This window comes from Nannospalax galili, unplaced genomic scaffold, assembly GCF_000622305.1.
Source record: "Nannospalax galili isolate Female #2095 unplaced genomic scaffold, S.galili_v1.0 scaffold243, whole genome shotgun sequence".
Taxonomy (NCBI): Eukaryota; Metazoa; Chordata; class Mammalia; order Rodentia; family Spalacidae; genus Nannospalax; species Nannospalax galili.
The window spans coordinates 9684963-9697521 of NW_008353490.1; the positions used below are offsets into that span (position 1 = coordinate 9684963).

The window sequence follows — 12559 nt, forward strand, 5'->3', positions numbered from 1 at the left end:
GGAAGTGATACCAGAACTCCACTGTACTTTGAATTAGAGCCTAAGTACAGTGGGAATATCCCTTCAGACCAGAACAGATCTGAATTATAAGTCAGCATTGTCTGTGTTCTAGACTCACGTTCTCGTACAAGCCCTGGCCCCTGGGTATTCCCATGTCCCTTGGCCTTATGCCTTTCTCCTCTTGGCTCTCAGGCCAGCCCTCTGATAGAAGGGTTTGCCTCCAAGGATTTTGTTATATCGTCTGTATAATGTCATTCCTCCGCAGACTGTTTGAAAGGGACCACTGTAAGAAGAGTGAGTGGTCAAGTGTGCACAAAAATTGTTCTCTCCATTGCTTTCCTGCAGCCACAGCAGGCCACCAGTCTTCCTGGCACAGTTGTGCTATGAGGATAGAAATGCTTCATTTCATTGATGATGCAGTAGAGGGCATCATCTTTCTTCCTTTGTTCCTCAAGGAAGAAAACATGATTTTCATTTATTTTTGACAACAAGGAAAAATACATTTCATCTCAGGTGATGGCTTATCTGAGCTCTCTTTGCCATTTTGAGCATTAGCTGCTTATGTTTTGTGAAAGTGTTTTCTCTAAAAAGGTTTTCTTGGCCACTGCTTCTTTGCCCCTAGGAGCAAGGCCTGCTCCACTCTGTGGTTGCCATGTTACAGTTTCCCTTTTGGCATCCTGGTCTGTCACTGAGGTTTTCCCTCACAGTTCAGTTTGTCACAACCTGGCCACAGTGTTGGTTTTTATTCACTTGATACAAATGGCCTCAAATTGTGCAAAATAGCAACTTTTATTTACTCTAGAATCTTGTTCTTTCAGAAATAAAAGACAACCTTAAACTCCACCTAACTGAGCTCCTCAGAAGCATGGTACTAAGGAGAAGACGCTGTAGCTGTGGCTTTTGCTTGTTTGGACTGTTTCTCGGTTGAAGGGAAAATGGAGGCTTGGAATTCCTGAGCACCTGCATTGCTTTGCTTATTCCTATGGGTCCTGGGCCCATGAGAAAAAGCACTGCTGCCCTCCAACAAAGATAGCAGCCAGGCTTACCCATACTTAGACAAGACAGCCTAAGGCAGATGCTTCTGCTTTCCAAGTGCCCTGAGCCTTGGGTCAGCATAGACTATCCTGTCTTCAAGAGGAGGAGGTGGTCAGGCAGCTTTACAAGATGTTTCAGGCTATTCTCACCTGTCTCCAGACATTTAAGATCTATCAGAACAGTACACATCCATTAAGTGTTGATATATCACTTCCATGCTTAGTCTAGGCCACCCCTCTTCTATATCAGTCTCTATCCCTCCCCCAGAAAGATACTGGTCACTACTCTAGGCCCACCTTGGTCCAGAAGATCTCATCTTAACTAACATATTTACAGAGACCCTATTTCCAGATGAGACCACAGTCCCAGGGATCAGAGTTGGGCTTTCTTTTAAGAATATGTTTCAGGGAAAAGGCACAATCAACGTGCTTAAACAGGACATCACAGGAACTTGGGGTTTCCTCTTTTTGCCAGAAACATATAACCCTCACCCCACGCCTGTTGGTACCAGGGGTGCTTCCTTGTGTGAATTGAAGCAGGGCTTTTGGGGGAGGGTAGAAGGTTTATTGAGACAGGATCTCCCTGTAGCCCCACCTGGCCTAGAATTTGCCATGTAGACCAGGCTGACCTCAATCTCACAGAGCCCTGTCTCCCAAGCACTGGAGTTAAAAGCATGTACCACCACACCCAGCTGAAGCAGGGCTTTTTAAACTCTTTCCACTTTCAACTTCTTTTCACCTGAGAAATTTTAACATAATACATAAAATAAGCATACAAACCAAGCATTACTGGTAGTAAATCATGAAGAAATTTATACACTAACGATTTGAGTATGTTTGTTTGTGTGGGAGGAGGGTATTCATGTATACATATGTGTACATGCATGTAGAGGACAGACAGATCAACCTAGAATGTTCCTCAGGTGTTAACCACCTTGTTTTTTGAGACAAGGTCTCTCATAAGCTTAGAACTCATTAATTAGGCTAGACTGGCTGACCAGCAAGCCCTAGGCATCCACCTCTTTCTACCTACAGAGTAGGAGCTATAAGTATATGCCACCATGCCTGGATTTTTTTGTGTGCCCTAAGGATTGAACTCAGGTCCCCGTGCTCACACAGCAAGCACTTTACCAACTGAATTGTCTCCCTAGCCCTGCTTGTATATTTTTATATAAAGAATTAAGTCTTAGGGTGGGGAGTGCTTGTGGGAGGAGTTGGAGGGAATAGAGGGAGGGATGGAGAGAGGTAAATACAGTACTCATTTATGAAATTCTCAAAAAATAAAAAAGTTAAGAGCTGGAAAAAAGAATGAAATCTTGACTGAATATTTGATATTGCAAAACATGCTTTTTCAGATTGATCATTTTATTTTGTAATCTGAGAATGCCATTTAATTAGAATACATACTATTAAATGGCAGTAATATGTTTAGGGCCATTTCATAAATTGTTGGAAATTATATATTAATCCCAAGCCAAAATTGACAATTTTTTTATGAAACTCAAGCAGCAACTCAAACAGCAATTTTTAAAGATCAAACATTATAACACAATACAACTGAAAAATACACTCATTTGACATTTGCATGTTGCAGAATGGCAATAGGAAAATATCCTTGTTTTCTGTAAACTCTTGTGTTTCTATAAGAGCAGAAAACTTTCTGTGAACACTTAAAAAGAAAAAAAAACCACTATGACTTAGAACATGCCAGTCTTGAATCTGAGCTGAGGTATTTCAGGCAGCATTTGTTGGTGTTGTGTGGAATGGCAGGGTGCAAAATTTTTTGGCTCACGTTGTGTGTTTGTAACTGTGCTGGTTAGTTTTAACTGCCAACCTGATACAACCCAGAATCACCTGGGGAAAGAGTCTTAATGAGGAATATTCTAGATCAGGTTGGCCTGTGGGCATGTCTGTGGGGAATTATCTTGGTTGTTGAGGTGGGAAGACCTAACACTGAATATGGACAACACCAACACCATGTCCTGAGGTGGGCCTTGAACTATGTAAGAGTGAAGAAAGCCAGCTGATCATGGCAGCAAGCAGGCAGACAGCATGGGTGCATTCATTCTCTCTGCTGTTGACTGTGATAGGATGTGACTTGCTGCTTAAGTTCCCGCTGCCTTGACTTCCCCCTTAATAATAGACTGTGACCTAGAATTGCAAGCCAAATTTAATGCTTTTCTTTCCCTAAGTTACTTCTAAAGAGGGTGTTTTATCACTGTAGCACAAATGAAGCGAGAATAGAAATTGGTACCAGGGAAGTAGGGTTGTTGTTATGATGGCCCTGACCATGTGACTTTTTATGCTTTTGGACTATTTTGTTGGAGAAATGTGGAAGATTTTGGAATGTTGGTCCAGGAAAGCTGTTGAGTGCTCCGAGCTTATTCGGCCATTTCTACTGAGAGGCTGGAAGGCAAGAATGCTGAGTAATGAAGACAGTGGCTTTCTCCTTAACTGGGATAGGGGCTGTTCCTGCATATTTTGGCTAAGAATCTGTGTGTACTTATTCATACTTATGGGACTGAAGAAGGAGTTGTCAAAGAGCTCAGCACCACTGAGGTGAAGCGTTTTTGCTTCATTGTGACTGACAGTAGTCTGCGTTGGCTGAGAATCTATGTATGAGATATAGCTGGAGCTGAACAATTGACTGATCAGCCCCACTGAGGTGAAACCGTCTGTGCTTCATTAGAACAATGGGAGCATGTTTCCACGGGGTCGAAACACAGAAGCTGCCAGGGGAACATCTTGAGCTTCCAGCAGAACTTGGCTATCAGCATTGTCCACATGGTACTAGTTCTGAAGACATGAAGGATACAAGATTGAAGGGGGTTCATAGAGAGTTGCTGAGTTGCTGAGGCCTGGCCCTTGTGGCAGGGTCAAAGTCCCTGCAGAGAGGTCCTGAGACACCATCGGTGGAACCAACATAAGCCTGAGAGGAGAGCTATGTATACTCCCCATGGGAGAGCTAAAGGTGGGGGCCGCCTAAGCCCTTTGGTCCTCTGAAGATAGAGAGCCCCAGTACCTGTCCATTGACTTCTATTTCAGTATTTGTTGGAAATACTCTTAAAAAATCTGACCTTATATGGTGAACTGGGGTGCAAGACCAAGCTACCATCCAGGATTATTGGCTGCTTTTTTCCTGCCTTCTCACCTGGATTCACCTAGACTATGTAGCAGACAGGCTCTTGGATCTTGAGTCTGCTATTCCATATCCTTTTTGGAAGTTTTAGAGAATAGTGACTGTGGTTGGTTGAACAAGGCACAGACCCATTGCTGTCTCCCGTAAAGCATGGGGATTCAACTTTGCCAACTCCGCAATGCCAACCAGCACATCACCAGTCTCATTGTTGGGGCCCTGCACCTCCCTTGTGCTGCCAGGCCTTCTGATGATGACCCCACCATATTTTCCATCCCTGCTCAGCACTGGCTAGGGGGAAAGGAGACTTGGAAATGCACACTACTCCCCACAGTCCCCTTGTCATCTCATTTCCAGCTAGATTTCCAGAGGTTTGATGACCCCTTACCCCAAGCGCCAGTGCTTAATGGAGTATCTATTATAGAGAAGGCCAGTCCTCTCCGAAGTACAGTTCTAACAACACCATTCTCTGCCAAGAAATTACAAAATATTCCCCCATTGCCTAGAAAGATTGGAGACTGGGGTGAGCCAAGAAAGGTACAGCAGAAGTGTGGCAGGTTAGTGAAAATTAACATTGTGCTTTGTTAGCTGCTTTGTAACTCTATGTATATTTCTGAATATATGTAGAAGCCAAAGAATCTTAACAACCTAATAGGATACTAGCCTGGAGAGGATTATAGGTCCACTTACAGGCTGGTTTTCTCTACAGGACCTGTGTGGGCTTGGAGGGCACTGACATGGGCTGCCCTGTTACTGGTAGCACTGTGTAACTGGTTTAACTAGACTGCCCAGCTTTATCACTGACAAATTACCCCAGTGTCAGTAACATTTGTTCTGCGTGGTGCAGAGTGATCTATGATAGCCATACTTTGGGTTTCAAGTAAGTGAATTTATTAAGTATACAGCAAGCAAAAGTCAAAGAATAAGTAGCAGATAGAGCACAGCAGCAGTAGACAACATCATCAAATCAGATACAACATTAGCAGAGGTGGCTGCAGTTGCCCAACCAAGAGCAAACAAGGTAACATCACCAAATCAAGGGCTAATAAACAGCAGAAGTCAACTGGGGAAGCCCCTTGAGTCAGCCAGCTAGAGTTCCAGATCAAGAGGCCCAGGTGGAGGAGCACATCCCCCACATGAGACTTCCAAGTAAAAGAACAAACAGCAGGTAGAGAACATGAACAAACTCGTTCTTATAATCTCCATCAGAAATGACTAAAGTTGAGGCAGGAGTTGCCAGATGAGCTTCTCTCCATGAATGATCTTCCTGTGAGTGAGCTTCCAGGTTCCCATTCCCCCGTATGCATTTTTATATGATGGAATAAATAATAGTCATTTTGGGAAATGACTTGTCTTCTAGCTGTTCTCAAGGACACAGTGTTTTTACTCTTGAGCTGTTTTGGTGTTCTCTTTCCTCCCTGCCAGAGTTGGGGGTGGGTCAGCCCATCCTTGAAAAGGGTTCTTGGAGGACACTTTGATATTAAACATGCTTGAGTCTGAATCAGCTTTTCAGTGAACTCAGACAGCACAGGGCAGTTTACCAATGTAATATACATTGCACTGTTCAAAACAATTATGGCAAAGGGACTTCTCAGTTTTTTAGAACATGAATTTGATGTTAAGTGTTTATCAGAGCTGTGAATCTGACCGACTTGTAGGTAGAGACAACCTTAGTCTGTCCAGTCCATAGTCAGAATGACTCTCTGGCTCAGGTTTATTCAGTGTCGTTTGCCAGACAGAAGCTGTCACCTGCCAGCAGGATGCTAGGGGAGAGAGAACAGTCCAGGTGTAGCTGTAGGGACTCAGCCTCCCGGGACCATATATTTCTGGAGAAGAGGATGAAGCTAATTACATTCTTCATATGAGCAGAACTGAGCCATGGGAGTGGGCACCAGCAGTTCCAACTCCTATAGTTCTTAACATGCTACCAGCAACCTTGACTACCCTCATTCATGGCTAACAATTGGGGCTAAGTAGACCTGTGCGCCCCAACCCTAGCCAAATAGTTTAGGGAGACCCGTAGAGCCACAGGAGACTCCCATTCCCACCCTTCTACCCCCAAAGACCCTACATGACAGTCCTGTGTACCCAGTAGCTTCCCTCATAGGCAGTCAGAGGGAGGACCCATTGCCCAGGCACTGGCTTTTCTCCTCTAGCTCCCGCAGTACATGCAGCAAGACATCTTGGGAACAGCTTCCCCATTACACTAAGTTATATCAAGTTTCATATGAAGGCCATTGCACTCTCTGGACTGTGGGTCATGGTTGCGCCATCCTTCACAAAAGCTGTGAATTTGAAAGAAAAAGCAAAAGAAAGATTCCACATGCCTGTGTGTCTATATGAGCATCAGGATGTATAGTGCCTTGTTACTTCATGATGTCCTAGAAGCCAGGCTTGAAGCAGGTATGCCATGTACTCCCATGCCCAGGGGCACTTCTGCTTCTCTGAGCTGCCAGAATACACCTCATGGGTGCTGGTAAACTGTCTCCCCTGTCTGTAGTGATGAATGCAGTCATATCTGTCCTGTGACTCACTTCCTGATCTTTTAACTGTTGAAAGTCATTGGTATATGTAGTACCACACCTAATCTTTCCTGGGTGAATGGAAAGAGAACAGAGGACCCTGCTAGGATACAATAGTGGGCCATTTGTCTTCTCTGTCTGTTCATGGCATAACTCCACTACCTAATTTATGAAGCCAGGACATGTATTCTGTCTCGATTTATCAGCAGGTTTTCTTTCCATTAAATTTCAGGAACTGGAGATCTGGTGGCTCAGCTAATTTTACATATGTCCTCTCTACCTCAGTACTGTCCAGATTCTAGTAACTAGGCGCCCTGGGACACCTGGTGTCAGCTGTGTGCTTGAAGGCAGAGTGGTTGTGATGTGGCCCAGCAGAGGGAGCTCTGCAGGCAGGCAATGTCCACAGTCCATGCAGTGAGGGTCCTCCACTCCACACTCACCCCACCCTTCTTGGCACTGCTACAGAGTCATTGTTAACATGGTTGAGAAGCACATCTGGCCTGTTCCTTTTGGACCTAACACCCTGCTCTATAGGCAGCACATGAACCACCCCCACCCCTACCCCCAGTGCCCTTGACAGGCTCAGAGGTTCTCTAAGAAAACCTTCGGATCTCTGGCTTTTTTTAAAGAATTGTGAAAGTATAAATAAATCTAATAAGGATTATCTGTGTTTGCTTTTGTCCTGTACAGACAGAGCTTCTGTCAAGGGAAGGCAGCACCAATGCAGGTGTCCTTAGAAGCAGGCAGGTACCAATGCAGGTAGGTAGTGTGGGTGAGCAGCGTGCAGGTAGGCATTAATGCAAGTACATGCAGGACCAGCATCTCTGGTCAGGCTACCCTCAGGAGTTATAGCTTCATGTGCATGACTGCAGCTGTTATCCACTCTAGTCCCACCGCATAGACTTGTTGTGGTGCTGGGATCAAATGCTAGGCATATGCTCTACCACTGAGCCACACACAGCCAAAGATTGTGTGTCTTATTGTTTGTACGTTTGGGTTTTTTTTTTAATTGAGGTGGGGGCATGGAGCAGGACATACACATAGAGGTGAGAACAACTCACAAGAACCAGTTCTCTCCTTCCATGTGGGTCTCAGGGATGGAACTGAGGCCATGAGGCTTAACAGCAAACGCCTTTACCTGCTGTGCCATCTTGCTGGCCCTGGAGGTTTTGTTTCTATGGAATGTTTGTACACTTGTTTAGGATCCAGACAAGCTACACAGCTTTAAGGGGTTTATGTTAGATTCGTGTTTATATGAATTCAAGGTGACTGAAGTGGAAACTCTGAGGCATGTTTATATTGCTGGTTAATTCAAGGTCTGTTTGGTGTGAGCTAACTTAAGGTAGTAACTGTTGAGTGCTATGGAGGCCACAAAACCTGCAGGCTGTTGTCATCTCTAGTTTCACTCTAGGCACCCCACAACTCTGGAGAACCTGGCAGTGGCATGCTCCATAGGATCTGTTGCATCACCACATTTTCCCATTGGTGTTTCACAGCTGTGCTTAGTGTGCGGTCGGGACTGCTCAAGAAATGTCTGCACATAATTGCTTTTCCCACCCCTACTGAGTGCCCTGTTCGCGTGCAGGTTGCATAAGACATGTCCTTTGCTGGAGGCAGATAGTCTCTGGCAGTTATTACTTTCTGAGTAAAATAGGCACCTTTCTGTTGGTCACCAGGTGTTGAGATGAGGCAGGTTTGCTTCTGAAGCTGTGAAGGACCCTGAGGGCAGAGCAAGGACTCAGATCCTGTCATAGCAGGGTTACTGTTAGTGTGCACTTGGATCATTAATAGTGCCTTCATGATTCTTTGCACCAACTAGTCTTAATGACTGATGTAGTTTTCTGTGCTGTCACTTTTTAAGAAAACATTATTCCCTGGCTTCTTAGGACACTGTGTGTGGTCCTCTTATTCGCACAAGTATGGGGAGTGATAGGGCAAGCTCCTTCTGCTGCTGCTGTGCTTGGGACTGCAAATTTGCACTGGGAGGTGGGGGAGACATGTCATCCCATATCAGGAACATGGAGGAAAGGCAGAGTGAAGCAAAGCTGAAGGAGGGTGGGCACTTGGTTCAGGCCAAAGCAGCTAAAAGAGCAGGTACATCTGCTGCCATCTCTTCAGCTTTGCTGCTGCCACAGTAAAGATGTGTGCTGTGGCACTTGATAGTGTGTTCATTTTGATGTCCCTGCAAATCTTGAAAATACCTTATTACTCTTTTCTGAAGACTGTTAACCTCAAAGGACGGGAGGGATCTCCAGTTCATATAAAATACTGCTGAAGTGATTAGCATGTCTATGTGCAGAGCTGAGCAGGAGTCTGACCAAGACTTTATGGTAATAAAAGAGATTGGATGAAAAATAAAGGCAGAGATGCCAAGATTTTTATTTGCCCATCAAGCATCTGCTGGCCCCAGGGAGATGTCAGTGCTTTCAGCAAAACTGGCCCCAAAGTCGCTGATAACAAAGTTTTTATGGTGAGATGAGTGGGGCTTAGCTACCATATACAAGAAAATTCCACACTTGGATTATAAATGTATAGTAATCTACTCTAAAAATTAACTGTCTCATAAGTAAAATTTGTTTTATAGGGCTAAATAACCATTAGTCCTAAATAATCAAAGACCAAGTGATGATATACCTAAAAAACAGATTTGGTAAGTGAAAGGAAAACATTTCATATTAGAGGGAAATGGGGCTTCCCAGCTAATCAGTGTGAAGCAAGCTCATGACAGCCACAAAGTCTGGACACAATAAATAGAAGGCTGTGGTGGCAAGCAAGTAGAGGAAGTCTACATGCAGAGCAGCAAGCATGGGTGTGGGGTCTCTCGGTATGTGCTCCCTGCCTTGGGGGCAACACATAAAGCCACCGAGCTCAAGGAAGAGGCTATAGGCATGGAAGAGTGCTGTTTTCTGGTTGGTGGTTGGGTTTTGTGATGCAGCTATAAGGCCAGACCCTGTCACCAAGCCAGCACAGCTTTCACATTCTGTGGCACCTAAACCTAAGAGGAAAGCTCATCCGGCCACAAGGAACCCAAGGAGGTGTGTGGTCTGAAGGGTGAAAACTTGGGCTACCATCACTCATGGCTTAACTCTTTGCCAAGAGCAACCCCAGTCCCTCAGAACCATATCTGCTGCCACCCACTGCAGAGTGGGGATGGTAGGTAAAACTTTGAAGGAGACCTGGAAAGGGAATCTTGTCCTTTGCTAGTTATGAGCCCATGCAGGTCTCAGGGTCACTGAAGAGCCCAGACATGAGCCAGTAGCCGTGAGAACTGACCCAGGAAAAAAGTCATCTGAGCACCCTGGGGCTTGAGACAGACCATAACATTTCAGAGGCTCTCAGACTCCTTTTGGAGCCCTGTCTGCAGAAGGCAACTTACGGTTCATTTGCAAAGTCATGGCTCTTTGTGAAAAGCAGAACCATGACAGAAGATCAAGCAGGAACTTTAGTATAGCTTGTGTCGCCACATTGACTGAAAGATGAACTGTCTCGGAGCGATAAAAGAAATAGAAAAAACGGAAGAACCAGTTTCAGAAATGACAACTATAGTAAGTATGGCAAAGCCCCTGAAATCCACCAAAGGAGTCAGAGTAGACAAGACTGATTGGGGAGTAGTGATACAGGGAACAGTGAAAGAAAAGGTTGGGGGCTGCAGGGACCCCTGGATGGTGTCAACAGTCTGTTAAGTCCTGAAGGAGAGTGGTTTGGAGCAGGAAAAAATTCTCAAAGAAATAATAGCTGGGAATATCTAAACTGTGATGAGTCAGACTGCAGCTTCTACTAGTGCAGATTGGCCTGACCAGATTTAGGGTTCGATGAAATGGATCCATACTGTGTCAACCTCAAGTCCTGGTCTTTTCTGATGCTTTCTGTTGGGGTCAGGGGAGACCACGTAAAGGGATGTTTGCTCAAGCCTGGAAGAGATGGATAAGGAGCCCCAAGTGAGAGAAATGCAAAGGTGGCTGTGCAGTTCTGTGATTTTTGGTCTGTAGGCTGTACTGAGAAAAGGGCTGGAAATTTTCATAAGAATTTATTTGACCCCTGGAGTCTCAAATATCAAGTAAATTTTGTGCACAATTTAAGTATTTAGCAAGGTTTAAATGCTTGTTTCCATAGTGGCTGAAATTTTTGTGTTATCTCCAGCCTTTGTTGGTTAGCTATATTACTTTTCTGTTTGGGGCAAGACTGTGAACTCAAAGCCTACCCCCAGTGGCATACTTCCTACAGCTAGGCCACACCTCCTGAAGATTCGAAGACCCTCCCCAAACAGCACCATCATCTGATCAAGTGTTCAGTACCTAAGCCTAGGAGGAACACTCATTCAGAACACCACATTAGCCATGCCATCTTTCTGCATTGCACTTGTATCTTGTGCTTAGAACAGAGGTAGCCCGTGTCTTCTGTTCCATGACCCCATCTATTGTACACTGTCTTGGGCAGAGTATATTTGCCCAACTGATGAAACCAGGAAACTTCAGATTGCAGGCTTCCCAAAGTGATGTTTAGCGATAAAAATCAGTATTAGAGAGTTCTGTATCTCCTGTGATTTCATCTTTTTGTTTTAAGAAGGAGGTGCACTACCATCATTGTCATGAGAGTTCCATTTAGCATCAGTGAATAGCAAGTATTACCTTTTTTTAAAAGCTCAGGTAGATACCTTTTCATACCTGAAAAGATTATTTTAATGTTGCAATCATAGAGACACATCTTATTTCCCTGCTTACCTGTTTCTGTAACTGTGTCCTGAACAGCTGTGTTATGGAAAGGCCAGTCAGCAAAAGGAGGAAGGCGTGGACCTCCACAGGCTGTGATGTGGAAACACAAGCTGAGAAGAACAGAGCTACCTGGAGCCGTGTGCCAGGCTTGTTTCCTGGTGGACAAGGGTCTGCTTGCTGAATGGCTACCTACTAGCCCATTTCTCTCTTCCTAAAGACTTGCTCCCTCTAGTTAATGAACCCAAGAGTGTATGATGAATGCTTGATAGGTGGTAAGAACTGAATGTGAGTTATTTTACTCACGCTGTATAAGAATTATCTACTGATTGCCTGTGCGTGGCACCATAACCTAAAATGGCAACATCGTTTAGAGCGGGATACTTATTTTACTGAATTCAGCGTTCATCATCTAGTAAGTTCTAAGCACTTGCTGAAGCATCAGACTTGTTCCCATTCTCTTTATAATAGTAATTAATTGCCTTACGACCTTTGGGCTAAGATGGTATTTAATAGTAATTCATGCTAGATTGGAATCTGTCTGGGAAACTGAAGGGATAGACCCTACTGTCACCATACACTGTTTACACATCTGAGGATTAGGTCCAAAACATAGAACATACATGTGCAGGTAGTGTTTGAGAATATTCTGTTATTAAACAGCAGTCCCTCTGTCAATTTATGACCCAATCTTAGAGAATTCTGGTTAATCAAAATCCTTAATATATTCCTCTTGTAAACGGTTTACTCAATAGAGGTCATTGAGCCCCTTGGTAACAACGGAGCACAGATAGTGTTCTTTGTAACTTAAAACCTCCTTCATAGATCAGATGTTTATGCTTTGTTCTGATTTTTTTTTTTTAAGTTTGGGAGAGTAATCATGTCTCTCTGGATCTTTGTTTACTTCCTGAAAGTCTTGGTCACTGGAGTTTGAGTGAATTAAGGATTTATTGTGTGTTAAAAATCTGTATGCAAGAAAGATTATGGTTATCTTTTGTTTTCATCTCCCCAGTGTAAAGAACTTTCTCAGGGTTTTCGAGTGTGTAATTTGCATAAGTCATTTTCAGAACATATGTGCTGCCTACAGCCAGCATCTGCACGACAGTTTTAAATCCTCTCAAGCAGTTTCAGAACACCTCAAGTTTGTTTTCCAAGTTT

General features: G+C 44.2%; 1 protein-coding gene across 6 annotated transcripts in view; it reads left to right on the forward strand.

Annotated features, from left to right (window-relative positions):
- Ctdp1 (CTD phosphatase subunit 1) overlaps window positions 1-12559 on the forward strand; it is a 75414-nt gene that overhangs the window by 41897 nt on the left and 20958 nt on the right. For 2 of the 6 annotated variants that reach the window (XM_029554821.1, XM_029554822.1), the window contains one exon: window positions 7383-7451. The exons of the other annotated variants lie outside the window; for them this stretch is intronic. In XM_029554821.1, the coding sequence (XP_029410681.1) occupies window positions 7383-7451 (69 nt within the window). The remainder of the gene's footprint in view (window positions 1-7382; window positions 7452-12559) is intronic. 6 annotated transcript variants of the gene reach the window in all.